We start from the raw sequence: 24,330 nt of genomic DNA, 5'->3' as shown, positions 1-24,330 counted from the left end.
TTAATAGAACTTACAGGAGAAAACCTGAAAAGGTGGTCAGTAGACCAGTAAGTTCTTAAATCAAAACCCCTAAAATCAAAGACAGACCCACATCTATAAACAGCTTTAATTGCAGCTGCTGTCTAGGAGATTCAACATACACCTTTTTGGGCTGGCTTTTTAAAAAATGCATCTTTGTTTTTGTCTTTCTTTTCAGTTATGTGGCTGCGGTCTCTTGGGTGTGGGAATATGGCTGTCCGTGTCACAAGGAAACTTTGCCACCTTTTCTCCCAGCTTCCCTTCACTGTCGGCAGCAAACCTGGTCATTGCCATTGGTACTATCATCATGGTGACTGGCTTCCTAGGCTGCTTGGGTGCTATCAAGGAAAACAAGTGCCTCCTCCTAAGCGTAAGTTAGCAATTGAGATAAAGCACGAGTCGGGGGCTGGACTAGGGCTGGGCGATATCAGCTTTTCAACATCGAGGTTTGGCAATACAATGCGATGCTGAAAAAACAAGGTGCATTGGCCTCTGCCCGCGAGGCACCGGGTGAAACTGCTGCAGCTCTCACCTCAGGAGCCGAGGCGGTTTCACCCAGGCGCTCATGGGCTGGACAACGCAACTTGTTCCCCCTCCCCTGCTGAGACAGCCCCAGGGCTCTCCCCGCTCACATGAGGGCGGCAGGAGCATCAGGGCTCCTTAAACTTCTAAGCTGGGGCAAGGGCAGCTGCACACTCCTCAGTCGAGCAGTTTAAAGATGCAGAGGGAGGAACAAGCTATATCAGCACCTCCCCAATACAGCTTGTTTCTCCCTCTGCGTTGTATGAGGAGCCGACCGCGATGTCAGGTTCACTCAGCGGTATATCGCTGGTGAAACCACCACCGCTTCTGAGTCGCACCCGCTGGAGCAAGGACTCTTGACACACACTCCAGCGGACGCTGCTAGCAAAGCAACTCCGGAGAAGTGGAAGTTTCACCAGCGATATACCACTGAGTGAGCCCTTCATTTTGGTCTACTCCTCAAACCGGTCCTGGGCGATATATCGATATATCATCCAGGCCTAGTCTGGACACAACTGTCAAGTCAACCATGGCTTGGCTCATCAGCATGGCGGTGGCAGCAGGAGGAGGTGTAAAATGGCCAATCTTCTCTCCAGGAATCTGCATGTTGCCATTCATTTGATTTTGAATTAATTTTAGAATGCTGTGTTACTTTTATTGTTGTTAGCCGCTCTGAGCCCAGCTTCGGCTGGGGAGGATGGGATATAAATAAAATTTTATTATTATTTATTATTATTATTATGTTTGCACTAAGTCATGATCATGCCCTGTAGAAAAGGTGAATGAACTTTGGAATGGTTCATGCATCAATGCAAGCAAATGTACAGTGCATTCACAATACACAAGGTTTTTGTTTTTTTGTGTAATACACACTTTCCCGATAAAATTAAAACAAAAAAGTTCACAAGGTGGTCTGAGAATAACCTTAAGAATTTCCACTTAATAATTTCAAAGAACATAAGAAAATGGTGATACATTTCAATGCTACTTTAATTGCAATATTTAATTATGTTACTAAGTATGTTACTATTTACCACACTGCCATTTACATAAGGTATATTAAAGCTTCAAGTGATTGTAACATTCTTCTTTCTTTTGCTTCTGCAGTTTTTTATTGTTTTGCTGATCATTCTCCTGGCTGAGCTGATACTACTCATTTTGTTCTTTGTTTATATGGACAAGGTAGGCATTCACAGAGCTCCGTTATCTCAGAAGCTGAGCTACTTTCTTATGAGTATTCCTCCCCCAGCTCCCTCCCCAGATAACTGGCATTAAAATAGACATATCAAAGAAGGTCCTGCAGAAAGGAGCCAATCAGCACATTAGAGAACTGCTGCAAGAACCAGGCAGAAGGGAAATTTAGAAGTCTGGCTGGCACCTTGAGCATGCCCCTGACTGTTTGGCTCCTGTGGAAGCCACAATGCTTTGAAGAGCACAAAAGAGACGGAAACTACACCAGGCAGCAACCACCTCCTCTTCTTCTTCTCCTCCTCCTCCTCCTCCTCCTCCTTCTTCTTCAGTTTATCTTGTCCAGGACAACCCAAAGTGACTTACAGCCAAAACAAACAAACAAACAACAACCACCACCCAGACGATAAAGCAATACATTAAAAACATCCTCCCCACTTCTAAAAGGCCACAGAAGGTTTTCTGATGCCTAAAGATATTTAGTGAAGGTGCCGGGCAAGTCTCCCTGGGGAGAGCATTCCACAAATGGGGAGCCACTGCAGAAAAGGCTCTGTTCTTGTGTTGCCACCCTCTGGACTTCTCGTGGAGGAGGCACATGAAAAAGGGCCTCAGATGATGATCTCAGGGTCTGGGCCAGTTCATATGGGGGAGAGGCAGACCTTGTGGTATTGTGGTCCTGAGCTATTTAAGTCTTTATAGGTCAACACCAGCACTTTGAATTGTGTCCAGAATCCTGATTGGCGAGCATTCCAACACTATAACCATTGCACTGGTCCCAGACGCATGTCTATTGGAAAAAGACAAAACTTCCTTTTACTGAAATATATACTCACATATTTTGTTATCTTGAGTAGGACATCTATACATACAGTGTTAAAATTATGCAGCAACCCCCCCAAAAAAACATTGCTCCCCTTGAAACTATTAGGAGAAGGCACCAGATGTGCTTTCCATTCAGCCTACTCTTCACATACCTCGGAGGATATTTTAACGTGTCTTTTAATCTAGAATTGTCACTATGTGGTAGGTATTTTATTTCTGCAAATGGCTTTCAGCCTCAGCTTGAAGACTCTGATATGATAGGGAAGAGAGTCTGTTGCTTTCCCACACATATACATTCCTAATCAGATCATACCAAAAGGTTGCACTATTTATGTAATGACTGTGACCTTGTTGGTGTTTGTTTATACGAAATAGGTTAATGAAAATGCGAAGCAGGATTTGAAAGAAGGGCTCAAGCTGTACAACACGGAAAATAATGTTGGGCTGAAGAATGCTTGGAATATCATTCAGGCAGAGGTAATGACATGAACATTTTATTTATTTTTTTGCAAATGACCCCCACACGCCGCCCTGTTAATAATGGGTTAATCTACATCTCATGGGACAGTACTATTGTCTGAGGGGACATGATGTGATTGCCTTGCTGAAGTTAAGCAATTTTGGGTCTGGTGAATTTAAGCTGGGAGACCTGGGAACTCCATCTTTGCAGCTTTGAGTTCAATGCTGCAGAAAAAGGTAAGATGTAAAAGTATCTATCTTTGAAGTGGCGAGTAAGGCATTCCAAATAGTATTTAAGCAGATTTCAAATGGGATTTTTATGGATTGTTTCCAATATTGGACTATTGTTAATCTGGCTGCTAATAACAGAAAAAAATACAAAAGCTCTGCATATAAGTTTACTGTTTAAATTTAAGTCTAACCATAACAAGGAGGGACCCAAATAGGGTGGGAGGGCTCACTGCGTAATTTTGGAATTAATGTGAAACACCTTTTCCCAAAAGGTGTATACCAACATGCAAGTCCATCATGGATGAAAATACGAGCCAATCTCTCCACAGCCTTTCCAGCACAGGGGAGAGATGCTAGTGTTTATTTTGGCTAGATGTGATGGAGTCCAGTGCCAGGAAAATATAATTTTGAGAGAAGCCTCCTGCAAATGAGCAGAGATTGTTCATAGGGATGGGCTGTACCAAACTGATTGTCATTTATGATATCCAGTTATGCTCCCTAAGTCTTTTTCCGATACTGATCGGAGACCTCCTGTATCGCCTGCATATTGTTCTAAAAGAATGCTATAAACTGAAGATGTAGTTCCTTTTATGTCATATTTTGATTTGTTACAGATACTCAAATAACGTAAGAGAACCAATGCCCTTGTGTTCCAAATATCTTGCAAATGTGCATAATTGAAGAGATTGAAGCCGAGTTAACTGGGCATCATCCAACTTTTCTATTAGCTCATGCTCAGATTTGCTTTACGTCTAGAAAGAAAGTCACTTATGCGATAGATTCCTCTCTTTTCAAATTTTTAAAATTGTCCCTATTTATCTTCCGGTCGGAATGATGGATGGTCTAATAGTGGAGTCAATGGCGAGGGTCTGGGGGCCAAAACCAAGTCCTAATCCCTCCACACTGTCAGCACTGCCTTTAAAAATGGTTTTTGTATCTTTCTCCACACAGTCCAGGACAGTTTCAGGAAAAGAAGTGTCCTTTCTGACTGTGAGGAGACGGGGCCCTCGCTCTATACTCATGGAATGACATTTTGTCCCCTAATCAAGGGGATCAGAGATTGACATGTTCAGTAGGTGAACAGATGACAATAAACAGGTGGGATGAGTTGAAAGTGGTGACAAATAAGGTTTGGGGTTTAAAATACACAGTAGTGATTTTCCAAGAGGCTAATTCTTTGCAGTTATCACTCAGACTTGCGCTTGCTAGTGTCCAAGGTAACACAGCCTTTTCAAAAATCCTAAAATGTTCTTTCAGTTCCAGGCTGCATTATGTCTCATCTTGTCCTTGTCTCCTAGATGCACTGCTGTGGGGTTACTGATTACAAAGACTGGTACCTTGTACTGGGTGAAAACACTGTCCCTGACAGATGTTGCATAGAAAATTCTGAAGACTGTGGCCGGAATTCCACTAATATGAATTTAGTGTGGAAAACGGTAATTTTAGCTTACATAATAATCTGAATTTTTTCTTTAGTTTAACTTAATTTCTTTCCTTGTGGAAAAGGTATCCTTGCATGAACACCATTCAAGCGCAGGTATTAGGTAAAGAGATATTTCAATTTAAGAGACTATTTTACAACCATTGTTCGGTCACCACTGTGACCTAGGACATGTGCTGAAGGTAAGCAATGCAAAAATCTTGCTGAAAGTAAGCAGGGTCTGTGACTTCCAAGGGCTCCATCCTTTGAGGCCCCTCTGGGATATAATAAAAAAATAGTAAAAAAAAAAAATCCCTAAAAGTAAAAATGCAAGTCAAGTAGATTCCTATCTGGTATGGTTAAACAAATCAGATAAACTGAAATTGATTTTTCTGCATATTTTGTTGTCAGTTAACCCTTCTGCTTTTGTATTATCGGTGCTAATTTCCTGGTCTATTTTATTTATTTGAGTACTTGAAACATTTTCCCCAGAGTGGCTTCTAAATGTGAGATTGTAAGTCTTGCCACCTAAAAGACATGACTCACAAGGAGAAGGGAGGGAGGCAAAATTGAGCACTGATGGAATTTGGGGGAACGCTCCATATAAATTAAGAGGAAGGGCCAAAAGTTGCTTGTCATTGAGCAGTGGTGTATTGTAGACTCTTATAGCAGGGTGGAATGGCTGGTGATGATGGCAGCTGAGGGAGAACGCTTCGCAATCCCACCTTCTCCCTCACACCTCCGGGAGCCCCGTCAGTGGCAGAGAATGGTGCCGCCTATAGTTTCTTTATACAGCCAAGTATACCAATACTTGTGTTTAAAATTGTTCAGAAACATAGGGGGGGGAGAATTGCAGGGTGTACAGTGGGAATAAAAAATGAGTTGTGCACTGATGGTACAACCACTGAAAAAATACCCTTTACAGTGGTACCCCGCAAGACGAATGCCTCGCAAGACGGAAAAGCCACAAGACGAAAGGGTTTTCTGTTTTGGAGGCGCTTCGCAAGACGAATTTCCCTATGGGCTTGCATCGCAAGACGAAAGCCCATAGGGAAATGCTGGCGGTCGGGAGCAAAGACTTTCGCCCACAGCCGGCCTTCAGAAGAGGACCTCTTCTGAAGGCCGGCGGGGGGCAAAAGTCTTTGCTCCCCCCGCCTGCCTTCCCCCCCGCCTGCCCCGGGCGATCTTAAAATGCTGGCGGGCGGGAGCGAAGCGTTCGCTGCCGACCCCCAGCATTTTAAAATCTCCCCGGGACAGCAGAGAAGTCGGGAGCATTTTAAAATCTCCCCGTGTCCCGGGGAGATTTTAAAATGCTGGGGGGGCTGCCGACCCCCAGCATTTTAAAATCTCCCCGGGACAGCAGAGACTTCTCTGTCCCGGGGAGATTTTAAAATGCTGGGGGTTGGAGCGTTCGCTGCCGACCCCCAGCATTTTAAAATCTCCCCCTGTCCCGGGGAGATTTTAAAATGCTAGGGGTCGGCAGTGAACGCTTCGCTGCCGACCCCAGCATTTTAAAACGCTGTTCCGAAGCGGGGAGGGGGGGCGGGAACATCTGCCCCAGCCGCCCCGCTTCGGAACGCTGTTCCGAAGCGGGGAGGGGGGGCGGGAACATCTGCCCCAGCCGCCCCGCTTCGGAACGCTGTTCCGAAGCGGGGAGGGGGGGGCGGGAACAGCTGCCCCAGCCGCCCCGCTTCGGAACGCTGTTCCGAAGCGGGGAGGGGGGCGGGAACAGCTGCCCCAGCCGCCCCGCTTCGGAACGCTGTTCCGAAGCGGGGAGGGGGGGCGGGAACATCTGCCCCAGCCGCCCCGCTTCGGAACGCTGTTCCGAAGCGGGGAGGGGGGGCGGGAACATCTGCCCCAGCCGCCCCGCTTCGGAACACTGTTCCAAAGCGGGGCGGGGGGGCGGGAACAGCTGCCCCAGCCGCCCCACTTCGGAACGCTGTTCCGAAGCGGGGAGGGGGGGCGGGAACAGCTGCCCCAGCCGCCCCACTTCGGAACGCTGTTCCGAAGCGGGGAGGGGGGGCGGGAACACCTTCTGAAGGCGGGCAGGGGGCGAAAGTCTTTGTCCCCCCTGCCTGCCTTCCCAGGGGCTTTTAAATCGTCCCGGACAGCGGAGAAGTCCTCCGCTGTCCGGGGCGATTTTAAAATGCCGCCCGCCAGCATTTTAAGATCGCCTGGACAGCGGAGAAGTCCTCCACTGACCCGGGGTTTTTTAAAATGCTGGGGGTGGGAAGAAAAGCCTTTGTGTGTCCCCCAGCCTTCAGAAGAGGTCCGGGGACAGACTGTCCCCGGACCTGGTCTGAAGGCGGTTTCCCTAGGAACGCATTAATTGATTTTCAATGCATTCCTATGGGAAACCGTGCATCGCAAGACGAAAAACTCGCAAGACGAAGAGACTTGCGGAACGAATTAATTTCGTCTTGCGAGGCACCACTGTATACAGAGCTGCAAATTCAGGCATACTCTCCGCAAGCAACAAAATGGCCCACGTCTGCCTTCTTGTCCTCTTGCCTAATTTCTAATGAGACTCTTCTGTTCAGCCAACAGATCAAATGTTTGTCACTGACTGAGCTTATAGTTTCTCCATGAGAGGAAAATGTCCAGTAAGCACTCCTATTTTATCCCTGAGTGAGATATTTCATTTGAAGCATTTGGCTCTTGAGCCAAAACAGGTTGTCACAGTGTTTTCCTACTTTTTTTACCTGGTGTAAGATTGGGGGGCAGGTGTGTCCCTTGGGGTAAGAGAAGCAGGACATGGTAGTGGTGGAGATAGCGGAGGCTGCTCAAAGTGCAAGTGAAACAGGCTGCTGCTCGACTTGTACCTCCTTACGAGTAACAGAAAAGCTCGAGCTCCCCTGGGGCAGCTGTTTTGCCGCTCTCACAACCTTTTGGTGCTCCTGTTGCCACAGCCAAGGTCTGAAGAGCTATCAGGGACAGCTAGGTCGAGTCAAAGGAAATTATTCATTCTGCCTTTGACTTTCCCCCTCCCCTCCCTGCAAGATTCATAGATGCTAGGAAGAGTCTGTTTGAAAAGCACTGGTGTGCAATGGCTGTGTTTGCAAATGTGCCTGTTTGCTGTGCCTGTTCATATGTGCAGCTACGATTTCCAAACGCTGTGTATGTGGTTCATGTCAACATAAGCTTACAGAGCATATATGGCAGAAGCGTGAGTGCGTGTGCCTCCAGACAAGTGTGTGGATGTGTGGACATGTACTTCCTGATGCTCTGTGGTTGAGGTGGATGAAGAGGGAGAGGAGTGAAAAGAAAGCTGAAAGAGAGGGATGACAAGTCTCTGCCTCTGTCCATCCATTAGATCACAGGGCCCCATTTATACCAATTATTCTGGCCATTATGCCTTGTCAGACTGATATAATGGTCAGCATATCAGACATGGGATTGGGAGACCAAAGATCAGTGGGTGACCTCTCAACATCTCACAGAGTTATTCTGAGAATAACATGGTCAGGGGGACAGTCCCACTAAAAATAATATTATCATATTCTTTTCTAACGTTCCTGTAGTGGGTATGAGTTACTCGTGCGTAAGCTGGTGCATTTCTAGGTTAATTTCCCTTGTTAAACCTTTCTGACTGCACAGCCCCTTCTCATGGTGGCTGCCTCAGTCACTGGCAGAATCCGTCAGTGGGCGTTTCTTGAACCTCTTCCAGCATAAAAGTTGTTTGACACCCAGTCTCCTCCTCCTCTCACTGCGCGGGAGTCTTCTGCGCAGGGAAGGCATGGGTAGCGGAGGACCTGGGCTCTCCTCACTGATGTCCAGTGAAGAGTCCTGGAGACCTCTCTCCAATTCCCCCGTCGGCCCCCCTTTATCCCTGGTGTTGCGCCGATTGGCTTCCCCCTCTACTGAGCTGTTTCTCCCCCGGCTGCTGGGTCCTTCGCCAGCATCATCTGAGAGCCTTCCCTTCGCCTCTCGCTCCGATGTCAGTTCCCTGACAGTTCCAAACTGACATCAAGCGGCAATGTAGAAAGGAGGCACCCAGGTTTTGGCACAAGCCAACCAAAGTTGCCTTCTAAATAAAACACCCTGAGGCATTCTGCCATGGCCTTACAATCTGCTTTTTCAACATATAAAACAAACATTGGTGGTATCTTTAACTCACTCATTTTTTTAAATGAACAAAACCCATTTGGTCAAGATGAATGTGTTTAAATGTATTCATATTTAATATGAGAAGCCAAAGCAGGCTTCATCACGATTGAGCAGGACAAAGAATATGTATGAAGCTTTCAGGTTTTGTTGTTGATACAACATGAACTTCCCATCATTTTGGGATGCTTCTATCAAAATGATTGTTTTAATTTATATATTTTCAAATCCTTTTTCACTTCCCCTTTCAGGGCTGCTATGAAAAAGTCAAGATGTGGTTTGATGATAATAAGCATATACTCGGGACGGTTGGGATGTGTATTCTCATTATGCAGGTAGGTGGCTCATAGGGTCCTTGTTCAGGCCTCATTTTTGCTGTAGTCCATGGAATAATGCAATAAATGTGACAACAGAATGTCTCGCTTATCCCCAGTTGGTGTTTATGTTCTGAGCCTGTGACAGACGTGGTTGAAGAAAACAAAACAAAGTCCTCTCTAACTTGGACTTTTGAACAGGTGTTTCTGCCCCCCCCCCCAAGTAACAGTGGGGGCAGGGGGCTGTTGTGCTTATCAGCACCAGTCACAACCCTTCAGCATCCTTCCCCAGCCTAGCACACTGGACTGGAGCAAGACCAGTGCCCCCCCACCTTTACACAGCCCTTAAACTCAAGAGAGATGGCTGTGTCCTAGCAGACCAGGCAGCCACCAGCCAGTGGCGTAGCGTGGGGGGGGGGCCCGGCCGCACCGGGCGCAACATCTGGGGGTTAGGGTTAGGGGGCGCAAATCCACGGGTTAGGGGGCGCAAATCCACGGGTTAGGGGGCGCAAATTACTTGCCTTGCCCCGGGTGCTGACAACCCACGCTACGCCACTGCCACCAGCCATGGGACTGGTGCAGAGAGGAGATCCAAGAAGTCGCGGACAAGGCCCCAGAGGGCAGGCAGCACTCGTTTGCTCTCCATTTTCTTCTCTCACTGTTGAGGGAAGAAAGCTTGACAAGCCTTCTCAAGGCAGCCATTAAAATGTGCTTCAGGAGGCTCAGGAGAGAATCCAGGGATATGAAATGTAATTATGTTTCTTCTGCAACCATGTCATCTGTCTCATTCCTACTCCTGGACCGGATGCTGCAGCAAGAAGTCCTGAGGCACGGTCCCTTTCTGCTCCCTATTCCAGCAAGTACTGATTGATTGATTGATTGATTGATTTAAAATATATGGCAGCTGTGAAAAAGGCAAATTCCATTAGGAAAAGGGTCATAAATATAGGTGCCAATAAAATAAATATATACAGGGCAACCACATTTGGATTACTTTGCTCACCACTTCTAAAAAATGATATTATAGAGCTGAAAGAGGTGCAGAAAAGAACAACCAGAATGAGCAGGATATTTTAAAAGTTTTTCACCTCACTGCAAACATACTAGAGGGATTCAGTTACAGATAGGTAGCCGTGTTGGTCTGCCATAGTCAAAATAAAGAAATTCCTTCCAGTAGCACCTTAAAGACCAACTAAGTTAGTTCTTGGTATGAGCTTTCGTGTGTATGCACACTTCTTCAGATACACTGAAACAGAAGTTGCCAGATCCTTCTATATAGTGAGAAGGTGGGGAGGGGTATTACTCAGAAGGGTGGTGGGAATGGGAGATTGGCAGATAGCTGAGATGAGCCTGTTGACGACTCTTAACGACTGCAATAGGTCTTACAGGAAAAGGCAAGGGGTGAGAAGGTGAAAAATGGCTTGGTCATGTATAATGAGATAAGAATCCAATGTCTTTGTTCATACCAGGTCTCTCCATGGTTTTAAGTTTGGTAATGAGTTGCAATTCAGCAGCTTCTCTTTCCAGTCTATTTCTGAAATTCCTTTGTAGTAAAACAGCTACTTTGAGATCTTGTATAGAATGTCCTGGGAGATTGAAGTGAGGGATATAATCCATGTACACCTAGAGGGATATAATCCATGTACACCTAGAACGTGTTTGTGAGGAGCAGGACCGTCCCCACTGGCCAACCCCAACCCCCAGCTTCTAACTCATCTACCCGTTGCATGTTAAACGTTACTGAGGAAGCATCCTGTGTGTTTTCCTTGTGGCTGGAAATCTACCTTGAGCAAGAGGTCCCGATTATTCAGAAGAACCCGTGTGCTTACAAGTCCTCTCTTTCTAAAGCTGCGCAGGAGGCACGTGAGGAACGGAGCTCTCTTCAGATGTGTGAAGTGGGGAAATATTCTGGGGAATTTTATCAAAAACACTTTGAGCTTTCTTTGAAGTGTTTCAATTTGATAAAACGGTCTAAAATTGCTTTCAGTTTGCTTTGAATTTCACTTGCCTCAGACGAGTCAGAATTCTCCTCTGTACAGCCAACCCGTCATGATAGTCTTACAATAGCCTTATGGGATTATTGTAAAGATTGCTGAGATTTGTGTGGTGTGCTAGTCCGAACCATTAAAGAGTGCCATTCAAATTCTAATTCCTGAATTATTCCCTCTGTTCTCTTTCAGATACTTGGCATGGCTTTTTCCATGACTCTCTTCCAGCAGATTCACAGGACTGGTAAAAAATACGATGCCTAAGAAACATTACATTGTTAACTGCGTCAGGACTTCTCTCTTGGCACTGCGGGTGCAGGAGGAAGAAAAACAACTCTGAAATAGAAAATCAAGCTATACCTGCTTGGGGCCTCCATCTTACCATCCATCACGTGACTAAGCACAATGTATTACTGGACTTCCTTTTCGTTTCTGTTCATTTACCATTTTTGCCAAAGAAGAAAGGAAATTTACTGAGAGCAAATCAGCTTTCTGCACTACTTTGTAGACCCACTGTTTATACTGCTCTCTAACATTATTTAAGGAACAACCTTTACACTGCTATCTGTATTAGAGCATTGAGGATAACCCGACTGGTGTGTGTTTAACTTCTAGGAAAAAATCGTTTCCATCTCACGGGTCACAAGCAGCTTTTGCCGAACATAATACTGGGAGACTTGAAAAAAACCACGCAAATGGAGATTCTGTGAATTTGAGCTGCTTGGGGTGTAGGGCTTTTGTTTTTGAAGGGGAATATCTTATTATTATCTTACTGTGTATACTAGAATTTAGTACCCTGGTTTATACATTTTTACCGTTTCTCTCCTTTTTCTTATGCTTTTTTTTCAGAGTTCTACTGTGCAGTCTTTGATGGATGCCATTTTTAGTGTTTGAAATTTATATCCAGAAAGAAAGGTGCAGCTGGAGCTAAATGACTCACAGTCATTGTGTTACTCTCAGCTCAGCCCTGATGTCATGATGGGGCCTGGGTCACATATCACTTTTTAAGATACATGCCTAAGATTTTTTAAACGTACATCTAATGTGAGATTGAAGCAAAGCACGTTCGTGAGAGTCTCAGAACTGGCTGTGATCCCTTCAGGCCAATACTTTTGATAATTCTGTTAGTATGCATTTAAAAATACCACACCAGGGTTTTCATCTGTGAGACAGAAAGGGAATATGACCTATGATTCTCCATAACAAGAAACATCAGACCTTAAAAGAGCAACTCCCAAACTTTGTGTGAAGGTAACTGCTACTCTACCACAATATGTAAAGGTTCCTATGAACTCCAGTTACCTAACCAGAGGCAGCCCACTATACTTCTGAATGATTCCCTGGTTTTGCTTTTCCTGCTTTCATTCAGACACCATATGGGGCACAGTTGCTGCAAGGCATGTGGCTGGATTATTTGCTCACTCCCAGTCACAGAGAAAACAGCAGAATTGCCTGCTGGTTAAGAGAGATGTGGAAGGGACTCCTCTGAAGGGGGTGAATTTTAACACATTCAGGCTTTTTGTGGTTTAAGAATGAACTTTTTCCAGAAAAACTGTGCTTCCGCTATCAGAGTTTGGGGAATTGTGTATTATTAAACCAGTACATGTTTAATGCAGATTGACAGCCCTCTCCATCCTTCTAAGCCCTGGAGTCCTGTGAGTTGACAGGTGAGTGCTGAGGTCCAGCCTAGGTTATTTTTTTACAAAACCTTCAGCAAGGCCTGAAAAATCTCAAGCATAAAAACCGAACCTATTCATTGTTCTGAATCCTAATGCACCTTGTGAGTGTAGTAGTAAATTTTGACAGGCTCATCATTACAGTCCCCAGGCATACTGCCAGGGAGAATTCAAAAACGCAGACAGTGTTTTGGTCCATTTTACCCAAGTTATATGTTTCCAGACAGTGAACTGCATTGCATCGGTTCAACTGGTAAAATATATTGAGCTTTAACAGTCAGCTGATATGCAACCTTTTAATTAGAAACGTAAACAATCTTGCAAATCAGTGTTAACTGTTTGAACTGCTGTTGTGAAGTAGAAACTGATCAAAAGAAATGAAAGAAATATCTAAGTGCTACCATTTTTCTCATTCTCCAATTCTTTCAATGCAGAACTGTCATAAACTTACTTGAAATCCGTGTGCTCGCCACGCAGATGACATCCTTGGCAAGTCGTGGAGGTTCTAAAAGAGTGATGAATTGTGGAAAATGAAAATTTACATTGCCCCTGCTATTTAAAAGCCCTCTTACGTTGGGTAGCATAATATATTTTTTATTTCTATTAATAACAGTTCCTCCCGTAGTTCTGAAACATTCACACAGGAGTTTTTGCTTCACATTTTACAACTTAGAAATGGACCTCCATGTTAAAAATAAACTGTGGGATGGCCCTTTACAAAATGCCTGCCTTATCAAGCTAATCAAGTAATAAAGATTTTCCAGGACTGTGCCATTTAGGCTGCGGATGGGGAGGAGATGGCATGCTCAAATAATCCCTCTTCTAAAATAACCAAAACTAATCATTCATACACATAAAATAGAATATCAGAAATAAAGCCTTGGTCTTGATATATAGACTGTCCAGACAAATACACAATCCCTTCCTGTTGCCCAAAGTCATGGAAATTATTTGCCACTTAACTGTATATATGGGTCCTAAAGAGATCTGCATGAGAACACTGGTGCACAAATTTAAAGTCCCAAGCTGGGCTGTTCATTCTAATTCCATGAGTTTTGTGAAGCTTGAAATAAGGATAGCACCATCTTGCCCTTCAAGGATCGTAATTGTTAGTTTTTCTGAGAAACAGTTTCATAATATTTGCAATTATTCCAAACTTTGCATTTCAACAAAGGAGATGAAGGGGATGAGAAGCAAGTAAAGTGTGTGGCAGATCCAAATAGAAATGACTGCAAGGGGATGAATTTCGTGTTTTGCTCAATATGTTTACTAGGGATAGCTTTTGTTCATTTCAAATGTGTATGTGTGTCTTTGCACACAAGACGGCTGCTCTGCCTTCCATTTTCAAAGGTGGTTCAGAATTGCATCGCACATTGCACACTTTTTTGTCAACATTCCTGCATGTCCTTGAACATACACCTCTGTCTGTTGCTGTTTCTTGCAGTAATGCCCTCTCTTTGATCTCAGTTTCACAAGGGGATTTCTGTTTATTTTGCTGCTCCATAAAAAGAAGATGTGAATGGAAAAGAAAGCTGAACCACTTTGGTCGACTTGCTTATAGTGTTGCTTCAGTTGGGTGTTGTCCTTTCAACTGTGCTTATCGGCCCCAAAGTAGCTGTGTAGCTCCCTTATTTCTGACATTCGCCAGAACATTCTCTTATACTCACCCAGTCCAGAAGTGGATTGGACTAACCATCAGAGGGTACAGCTACAGGGTACAAGAACACTCACCATGAAAGCAGTCACCACTCATATCAGGGGGGTATGTATGGAGTATGCAGGGTATGTATGTACTCATATCAGGGGGTATTTATGAAGCATATGCAGAGTCACATGCTTCCTTTCTGGCTTGGTTACTGCAATCCAGTTTGGGGAACCTCCAAGCCAGTCTTGGCCCAACAATGCTATTTCCTCCAAAGCACACACTCCTGTCAATCACCTGACATCACTTGTGATGTCAACTGATGGGCAGGAGGGCACGGTTCAAGTCTGGCAGGACATAATGCAGCAAGATGTAACCTTCACTCATCAGCTGATGAGGGGGGGTTAAATTACGCTCCGTTTAGTTACAGGTACCTTCCAGGGGAAGGAAGAAATAAAGGCCTTCCCAAACTCTATGGCTGGATTGGCACTTCTCTGGTGAGCACCAGCCACAGGGCTGGCAAAGTGCTAATTTCTGCTCTCCATGTGGGGGGAGATAACAGACGGAAGCCTGCTGGGAATAGGTGTGCACAGCGAAACTGAGCAACATTAAAGCCATCCAATGCTCCTTGCGCACAGCCAGGGAGAAGCTCTTAAGTGCAGGCTTTGAGAAGCTTGTATGGTCCACACATTTCAAAGCACTGTCAGGTGCTTGGGAACACCATGCAAGGGATTTTGAAAAGTGAGTGAGACAACCTGCCTGTCAATCATGAAATGTCATGTTAACATCATGTGATTGAAAGGTAGGTTGCCCAATCTGTCGAATTTTCCTTGAGCAGCCAAGCAGCCAAGATAATGAGCTGACCCATGGAATCAAAAAAGTCCCCACTCTTCAAATTCTAAAAGTTTGGCACAGACTTACAGGTTGCTTACCAAGGAAGTAAAGGGAGTGTCCTGCTGTCTCCTCCTGCAGTGAGTGCTTTTGGCTTCTGTTCTGTCCACACTTGCTGCTCCCCACTCCTTTTTCGCTTTCTCATTTCTGCTGTCTCTGCCCCTGTATTGAGGCTCTTCATGTGTACAGTTGTGCTGTGTGTACAGCAGCCTCAGAATGGTAGGCTTTTACATACTGTCAGGACTTACTGGTTCTCAGATAAAGGTGTAAGTCCTTGCAGTGATGCCTTGCTGATGCACTAAGAGCCATATTGGGAAATATTTTTTCATTCATATTTACTTTTTAAGACCTGAGATACTCAGATGAGGTTGCAAGAAGATGGCTTACTTTTAAATTGGGGGAAATGGGACCACGTGTATGTCTGATTTGTTCTGAGTTGGGATTTATGAATGGACAGGTGCCCAAGGTGTTTTGTGTGTGTGTGTGTGTGAATGAGTGCTTTAAAAAATTGTTTCCGTTATTAAATATTACGCCACATCTCTACCTCTTTCTCATTTTTACCATAGATTTTCCCTCATCCAGTTAAGTTAAACTATTCCCACTCTCTCCCAAATCGCACATTCTTATGTCAATTAAGCAGGCATTAGAATAAAAAGAAAGAAAACAAAACAAGAGGTGAAAAATCCAGCCTGTATCTCTGCAGCCCCAAGGAGTCCATCACTCCTCCATATCATTTGCTGAGGCTTGACTTCAGAGATGTAGATCAGTATGTCGCTTACCAGTGGCTCAATTACATGTTGCCATTGGATGGATGGGGCGGTGGGGGGGGGGATAAATTGGCACTTGTCTGCAGGACAAATGCTTCAAGTCTAAGACAAATGCTTCGTAGTGTAAGATTAAACTGATGTCATCTTACAACTCTCTTCCTGTATCCAAGATAGAACTAGATCTGCCAAGGAACATTAAGCTTCTGCTAAAAAGGGCAAGTCCCCCTTCTTTCTCATTCCCAACATAGTCATGGAGCTTAGAGCACAACTCTGCTTGCTGTTCCATCACGCTCCATGTATGATACAAAGGTCGGAAGTGGGGAGTCTGCTCTCCACACCTCTGCCCACCGCGTGATTTAAATAGCTCCAGGGTCCCTGGAGGAAGGTCCCACCAATGGCGTAGTGTGGGGGGTGCAGGGGGGCCGGCCGCACCGGGCGCAACATCTGGGGGTTAGGGTTAGGGGGCACAAATCCATGGGTTAGGGGGCACAAATCCACAGGTTAGGGGGCAGAAATTACTTGCCTTGCCCCGGGTGCTGACAACCCACGCTACGCCACTGGGTCCCACTCTTCCCTCATGACATGATTCTGAACACCTGAGAGATTCAGCTCTGTTATAATGCTCTGCTATAACGCATTTTCCTTCTCCCATTCCAAATCACTGGCATTGTCTGTATGGGATGGAATGTGCAATGTGATCACAGTGTGATAGGTTTCATTACTAAACTGTACAGGGGTCACTTGAGTTCTATGATGGAAGTAAGGGGATATAAATGTAAGAAAATAAATAAAGAGATGTTGCTGGGGCAGAAGGGAGAACTTAGTTTTACTGGGTTGGGCAGAAAGTTCCGTGTTCTTCATTCTAGCTAATGCTGTCTTCATGTGCTTTAAGTTCGTCTGCATTTATCCCCTAATATGGCATTCATACTCGTGAGTTTGTGAATACCTTTCTCTAGAGTGTTAGAGGAATTAATTAACACAAGTGTTATCCTTGAACCAGCTCTTGCTACCTCACAGAAAAGCAAGCAGCAATATGAATTGAAAATCCTTTCAAAGTTGCACAGTGGTATCTGTTGAATGTTAATCTCTGGTGATTTTTTTTTTCAGGGTTTCCATTTTAAAAAAGATAAAATGGTTAACTATAAGGCAGAAAAAGCCTAATTCACTGATAACCAACAGCAGCTCCACATGTTGTGCATTGGTAGACTTAGGTTTCTTCCAGCAAATATGTAAACGTGTTAACAACAGATATCTATACTTAAACACCTGTCTCTGTATATCTGAATTGTGAAGCACCTCTATACCCTGTTGCTAATGGATAATCAGATTATCTGATTGCAATCCCTGGATTATGTCTTGGTCTCTGACGGTGCAGTAGGACACCCTGCTAATTTTCACTGAGGTGGCTAAAGCTGTATCAGAGCTGTTCCATTTCAGGCAGCATATGGCTCACACAGTCCCACCATATATAGAAATTAGGTGCCAGGGAACAGGATTCTAGACTATCCTTCTCCCTGACATGCTAATGTTTTCCATGTAGGAAGAAACCATGAATGCATAGTGGTATAGCCCAGATACTACTTTACCTCCTCACTAACAACAAGGCCTAGAATCAGGTAGCTGGCCATTTTGCCTTCTTTTAAACCTTATTTTTTGTAGAGTGCTCACTTACATTTTATGAATGCATAGCACATAGATATTTCCTGTAGTCTTTTAAGCATTATCCAGACCATGCTGCCGAGAATGAAACAAACCATGGATAGCCATGGAAAGCTGGTGTTGGGCACTCTGAAGCCTTGGGCTCACCGGAGTCCCCTGTGCTCATGCCCTGGGGGAGGAAAAAGATGACTCAATTGGCATGTGGGAGGTGTATGTGAGTCCCCCATTGCAGGTAGTGATGCCAATGGGGGGCCAGAACAAAAGGACACCAGCTCCACTTAGCATGGGAGTGGGTGGAATTGTACCCCACATAGGGCAGGGCAGATTGCTGCATAGACAACACAAAAGCAATACTGTTCTTGAGTTAAGAAAACCAGATATTTCAAGGGAAATCATTGGATTATACTCTAAATGAATACTAATTGTCCTGTAACTGTTTGGCAAAAGGGATGCTGACTGACTTTATTTTAAAACTACGTTTTTGGTGGGTGGGTATGCATCTGGGGGGTGGGTATGCATTTCCTCAAAAAGAAAACAAATGTTGCTTTGATTATTTAACTACACACTTTTAGCATGTTTTTAAATAAAATTTCATATTGAGCAAAAACATTTTAAGCATATACAACTGTTGATTTGCATTTATATTAAAGGTTGAAGCAAAGCTTCTTGTTTTGTTCATTTTTAATAACCATGTGCAGAGTTTTATATGTGTTTTTCTTTGCCTTTTATACATATATAAATTTGTGACACTCCTCAGCTACTGCAAAAAGTTTGTGGTTCTGGCTGTGGCCTATGTGTGGCTAACAGGAAGCCGTTATGTATCTGGCATAAGGACTTGACCTGTGGTTGGTCTAACTTGGGCCACACATACCCAAAAGGGCTGGGCATCACTATTTGTGCATTTTTGTCTTTCTGATACCATATTCTTATGGTGAAGGAACAGAGCTACTAAAAGCTACTGCTTTTAGAGGTCTATGCATATGAATGTGTCTAATTCTACTGCGAATTCTTTTGAGTACACTTGAACACAATGACAACTATGGACATCCTGAGTGGTTGGCATTTATTTATCTATTTCATAAAATGTATCTGCCACTTGACTGCAGGGGGGGAAACCAAAAGAGTTTACAAAAAGATTTTTAAAAATTTTTATAAAGAAAGTTACAGCCATAGTTTAAACCATACAGAAGGTTCAGGCAATAGAATAGACTAAAACAAATCATAACTCATACAAACTTCCTAAACACCTGAATAGGCTTGTCTAAATAGCAGTGTGTTTAGCAGGCACTGAAAAGAATACAGGGAAGGTGCCTGCCTGACCTCAATAGACAGGGAGTTCCAAAGTGTTGGTGCTGCCATATAAAAAGATCTAGTCATTACAGATAGTGTGGGTATTATGTGCCAGTTCTGATGATTGAAGCAGTCGAATGGGCATCAGGAAACCTATGAGAAGGTGGGACTTTGGAGAGCCTCAAAAAGCTAATTGAATCCCAGTATTCCAGGAGGGGCCCACATGAGAAGCAAACAAAGACAATTTTCAAAATAGATTGTTTGAAAAACAAATGTTTTCAAACTTTTAAATGCAAGACCATAAGGGCCCTTGCAACCTTTCAGAATATCTAAGTATTCAGTGTAAGCAGAAAGAAAGAAAGAAAGAAAGAAAGAAAGAAAGAAAGAAAGAGAAAAAATTATTATTTATACCCTTTCCAGCAAGTATAAAAACATAATAAAACATCAAACATTAAAAAAAACTTCCTGATACAAGGCTGCCTTCAGATGTCTTCTAAAAGTTGTGCTGTTCTTTATCTCCTTGACATCTGATTGGTGGGAGTTCCACAGGAAGGGCGCCACTACCTAGAAGGCCCTCTGCCTGGTTCGTAATTCAATTAAAAACTGAATATGAAATGATGGGAAATTTGGCTCTTTCTGTGTGTCCTTGTGCTTTTTTGAAGTTGATATGTTACTCTTTCAGCTACAGCAATGGTCCAAAGCCTACCATACCATGAGTCCAAGGAAAGTATCTTCTAATGTGAGCCTTTAGTGCACTATTTCTAGGTGTGCTATTACTAAAACAAACAAATACTGAGTCTTTGAATGTGACATCTTCGTTAGCACCTTCAAATAAGTTAAATATGGCTAAGACTGGCAACATAAAAGGCTGGTCTGTGATATGAAGCCAATGCTATTCTAGGCTGCATCAACAGAAGTCTAGTGTCCAGGTCAAGGGAAGTAATAGTTCCACTGTATTCTGCCCTGGTCAGACCCCACCTGGAATACTGCGCCCAGTTTTGGGTGCCACAATTTAAAAAGGATGTTGACAAGCTGGAAGGTTTGCAGAGGAGAGTCTAGAAGCAAAGCCTGATGAGGAATGGTTGAAGGAGTTGGGTATGTATGAAGATTTCATGGTATTGAAGTGCTGCACATGGTTGTTAATGAATTTTTGTAAAGTACATCGAGTTGTTTAGTTTGTGATTTATCTCTCTGCATTCCCAGGGTGTGGTAATGAACTTGGCTGAGATTCCTTCATTGCAAAGGGTTGGACTATATGCCCCTCAGCAATTACTAGTTGCCACCATTTTGATTTGAGAGACAATGGGAAAGTGTGCCATTGGGAGTAAAATAAAACTGTTGGAGTTACAGTGATTTGCTATGGGAATACCACTAAAGGTGTGGGGGGGGGGTCCTCAGTAATGCTTTCAATGGGTTCCTTCAACATCTGCATGGAAGCCACCTGTGCAATCTTGCCTTGCAAGGAAGCCCAACTCCCCAGTTCTGACTGTGTAGAGGCTGCAGTTGCCCAGTGAAAACGGAAAGATACTCTGCACGTGCTTAGAGGTATTCTTAAATGGGTATAGTTGGAGGAGGCGGGGTAATGTACCTTCAGTACCCTTCCCCTTTCTGCTTACACTCCTGGAGAGCTGAGGCTTCAGGCAGAAAAGCCAAACCGATCTAGCCATATAGATAAGCTGAACAGTGATCGATCGTTTGCCCTTCCAATTAGACCCTCAAATCTGTTTGCGCTGCCTAATGGTCGACTCTGCCCGGGAATGGAGGAAGGGAGCTTTTGACACGCTTTGTTCCCTAAGCTGCGCTTCCTTCAATGGAGCTGGCGGCCTCCTCGGCGCCCTCGCCCAACGCCGGCCTGCGCTTCTGCTGCACTGCCTGCCAAAGAGGTCCTCTGAGGACAGAGCAGAACTGGAGCGTCAGGTGCTGGAGGGGGGGGGGCACCTCTATTGTTTTCTATTTTTATCTTCCCGCCTCATCCCCAGATGCTGCAACAAGTGCAGCGCAAGGTAACGCAGCCCCGCACCATTTCCAAGGCAGGAAGGCGCGCTTGCTTCGATGGGGCTCAGGACCCGTCCTTGGGAAGCTGGGGCTCTTCAGGAAGGAAGGCGCGCCGTCCCTCGGCTGCCGGCGGGCCCGGAGCGGGGACTCTGCAGCGCAGCCCCGGCACAAGAGCCCAGCGGGGAAGCCCGGGAGTTGCCATAGAGACTCGCGGCGCAAGCACGACGTGAGCTCCCTTCTGCCGAGCCGGAGGGAGAGGAGTTAATGGGCTGACCCACAACATCTTCTCCGGAGAGGCGAGCGGACCCAGAGCGAGTTCCGAGGGCGCCTTCGAGCGGGCGAGCAGTCCCGGGCCATGCCGCCCGCCGGCCCCCCTCGCGCTCCGCGTCGCCTCCGGATCCCCAGACGGGGCAGCTGATCCATGTCCGCCCAAGTTCCGCGGCGTCGGGTCTTCGCTCTTCCGCGGCCGAGGGGCCTCCGGAGACGCCTGAAGCGCCTGTTGCTCGCCCCGGGCGGCGGCGGCAGTTCGAGGCGGGCAAAGTCGGCCGGGCTGGAGAGGGAGCCCGGGGAGCCTGGATGCGGAGCCGACGGGCGCCGGAGCCTTGGCGGGGCAGCCGAAAGGCACGCGCGGACGCACCGCCGGAGCGCGCCAGCCTGGCCGAGGGCTGAGGAAGCGAGCCAGCTGCCACCCGCGGACCCCTCGGCCGGCTCCTATGGGCACCAAACACTCTTCGCGCTGCCTGCTCCTCAGGAGGAAAATGGCGGAGAGCGCGGCGGCGGAGAACACCGAGGTGAGAAAGCGGGCGACGCGCACCCCCCCCGGCCCCCACCTGAGCGCGCCCCGGAGCCGGGCGTCGCCGGCGCCCAGCCTCGGCTCCCCGGCCGGCGAAGAAAGGGCAGCGCCGCGGAGACGGGCACCTCTCGCCTTCCCTCCGGCCCCTCGCCGAGGGGTCCGCCGGGGCTTCTCCCTGCCCGGGGGCGCGCGGGGCTGACTCCTTTTTGCGCAGGACCACCTTCTCCCAGCCCGGCCGGGGCTCCCTCCTCTCCGGCTCCTTCCCGGGCGGGACAGGCTGCTCTCCAGCGCCTCCGGCAGCGCGGCTGCCTGGAGCGGAGCGGCGAGGGCAGGATGCAGCCCGCAGTGCCCGGCGGAGCTGGCCCGGGCGCCGCAGAGGGAGCGAGCGGCGGGGCGCGCGATCGTGTCGGGTCGGTCGGCTCCACGTGGCGAAGCAGCCTCGCCGCGGCGTCGGAAACTCCTTGGGGCGGGAAGGGCCTTCCCGGGAGTCGGGGCTGCGCGCAGGCGGGCGCCCGAGGAGCCCACGTCCCTTTCTGCCCGCAGCTTGTACGCCGGGCTCCCCTCCCCGAAGACTTTCGACCGGCTGGCCGATGGGCCAGGCTCGCGCAGGGCGCTGACCTACTTTGCCTGGGTCTTGGCTCTTGCGGGGGGAGGAGGGTGTCCTGGAAATGTTTAATTCCCCCCGCATCGCAATCTGCCTCCAATCTGAGCTCCACAACTCTTCGCCTACGTGCAAGAAAGATTTCTAAATGCGCCTGAACGCGAGGTGGCTGGAATGATCTCAAAGGAGAATGATTAAAGCAAAAAAAAATAAAAAAATCGAGGCGGGAGCCACATGGCAGGTGCTGCATGGAAGCTCCTGCAAACACTTTGTGAGGGAGACGATGCTAAAAACAGCACCAGGCGGGCGGAGCATCTGCAAAGTGCCGCGCCGCCTGCAACTGGGGTTCGAATGAAGGTCACAGCCTGGCTGGTTAGAGTTGTTTTACCTAAGATGAGATGCTTGAAGGTGGGGGAGCGTATTAGCTGAGACCTTAAACTTTAATTATTCGAACAACGTTATGTTCTCCCGTCCTCCTCCTCCTCACCCTGTGAAGGCAGGTAGAAAATGTTCAGCTTGGAAACGGAAAGCAATGAGTTTGCCCTCCTTAGGCTGCATCCAAATGACCTGTGGTAGCCAGGTAGAACCTCCATGTTCAAAACAACATGCCCCAGAATACCAGGTGATGATTGTGATCTGTTTGGCTGCAAAGATTTCCGCTTAGATTCCGCAGGCTCTTCTCATATTGAAATTAAATGTTTGCTAAAGGGAGAGTAACATTATAAACTAATTAAAAATGGGTAGCTATTCTCTACTGAAGATAGAGTTAACAAGATAACGGTAAGTTTATCTCTTACAACATATCCGTAGTTCTTACCTTACTAACTCTATGTTATAACCCACCCTCTTCTGTTGTGAAGTTAAGGCGTTCAAGGGTGCTTCTGCAAGTATCAAATCTCACCTTAACCATAAACTCACTGATGACTGATCGCTTTTGTTACTTCAGTCCAGTGCCGTGCGGTCATTGGACTAAGGGACTAGGCTAGTCTCCTAAATAATAATAATAATAATAATAATAATAATAATAATAATAATAAAATAATAATAAATTTTATTTATATCCCGCCCTCCCCAGCCGAAGCCGGGCTCAGGGCGGCTAACAACAATCAAATAATCAGTCAAATAATCACACAATCTAAAAATATTTCATTATAAAAATTAATTAAATCAAATTGATGGCAACCAATTAAGCAAAATTCTGAGCAGGTTGCCAGAGGAGGGAGTCAGGCTGCGCCCTGACCAAAAGCCTGGCGGAACAACTCTGTCTTGCAGGCCCTGCGGAAAGATGTCAGGTCCCGCAGGGCCCTAGTCTCTTGTGACAGAGCATTCCACCAGTTTGGAGCCGCAGCCGAAAAGGCCCTGGCTCTAGTTGAGGCCAGCCTAACCTCTCTGAGGCCTGGGACCTTGAGGATGTTATTATTTGCAGACCGTAGGTTTCTCTGTGGGGCATACCAGGAGAGGCGGTCCCGTAGGTACGAGGGTCCTAGGCCGTAAATGTTCCCCTGGTCCCTCCTTCCCTGTCTCGGGAAGCTTCCGCCCTGCTTAGGGAGGGAGGTGCGATGCTCATTAGGACGTCATGCACATGCATGACACCGACTCCCCATGCCTCTCACAAGCTAGCACCTCTGGTCCTAACTGTTCCCTATGAAAAATTTCACCACACACCACTGCTTCAGTCATTGTTTGAAGAAACTTCAGACATCTCTGTTTGAATAAATATTGTTTAAAAATGAGTAAGTAATTATGGTGGGTCTGTCAAGCCTATATTTGTTAACTTGGACCTAACACCTACATTTAATGTTATCTTCAAATAATTATCTACTAATGTCGTCTACTATTGACCTCTGTCAGATGATGTATCAGGTGCTTCTTTCAAATTAAGACTACAGAATGATGACTCATTGAAGTGATAAGCCTTAATTGATTTCCTGAATAACTGATAACCAATGA

The 24,330-nt window shown here is 46.1% G+C and overlaps 2 protein-coding genes across 8 annotated transcripts in view; both read left to right on the top strand.

Annotated features, from left to right (window-relative positions):
• Positions 1 to 13,142, top strand: part of TSPAN9 (tetraspanin 9) — a 129,665-nt gene extending 116,523 nt beyond the window's left edge. For all 4 annotated transcript variants that reach the window (XM_081207899.1, XM_081207898.1, XM_081207896.1 and 1 more), the window contains 6 exons: positions 197 to 388; positions 1,648 to 1,722; positions 2,926 to 3,027; positions 4,539 to 4,676; positions 9,016 to 9,099; positions 11,259 to 13,142. In XM_081207899.1, coding sequence (XP_081064025.1) covers positions 197 to 388; positions 1,648 to 1,722; positions 2,926 to 3,027; positions 4,539 to 4,676; positions 9,016 to 9,099; positions 11,259 to 11,330 — 663 coding nt within the window. In that variant the 3' untranslated portion in view covers positions 11,331 to 13,142. The remainder of the gene's footprint in view (positions 1 to 196; positions 389 to 1,647; positions 1,723 to 2,925; positions 3,028 to 4,538; positions 4,677 to 9,015; positions 9,100 to 11,258) is intronic.
• Positions 13,143 to 20,975: 7,833 nt separating this feature from the next.
• The window catches only part of PRMT8 (protein arginine methyltransferase 8), a 30,919-nt gene continuing 27,564 nt past the window's right edge, over positions 20,976 to 24,330 (top strand). Inside the window, exon 1 of one of the 4 annotated variants that reach the window (XM_081207848.1) lies at positions 20,976 to 21,777. In XM_081207848.1, the coding sequence (XP_081063974.1) occupies positions 21,700 to 21,777 (78 nt within the window). In that variant the 5' untranslated portion in view covers positions 20,976 to 21,699. Of the gene's footprint in view, positions 21,778 to 22,869; positions 23,003 to 24,330 lie in introns of those variants that run through there. The other 3 variants (XM_081207850.1, XM_081207849.1, XM_081207847.1) reach the window with 3 other exon arrangements.

The sequence above is a fragment of the Podarcis bocagei genome (assembly GCF_964188305.1).
Source record: "Podarcis bocagei genome assembly, chromosome: 9".
NCBI lineage: Eukaryota > Metazoa > Chordata > Lepidosauria > Squamata > Lacertidae > Podarcis > Podarcis bocagei.
This window is presented reverse-complemented; position numbering and strand designations above follow the sequence as displayed.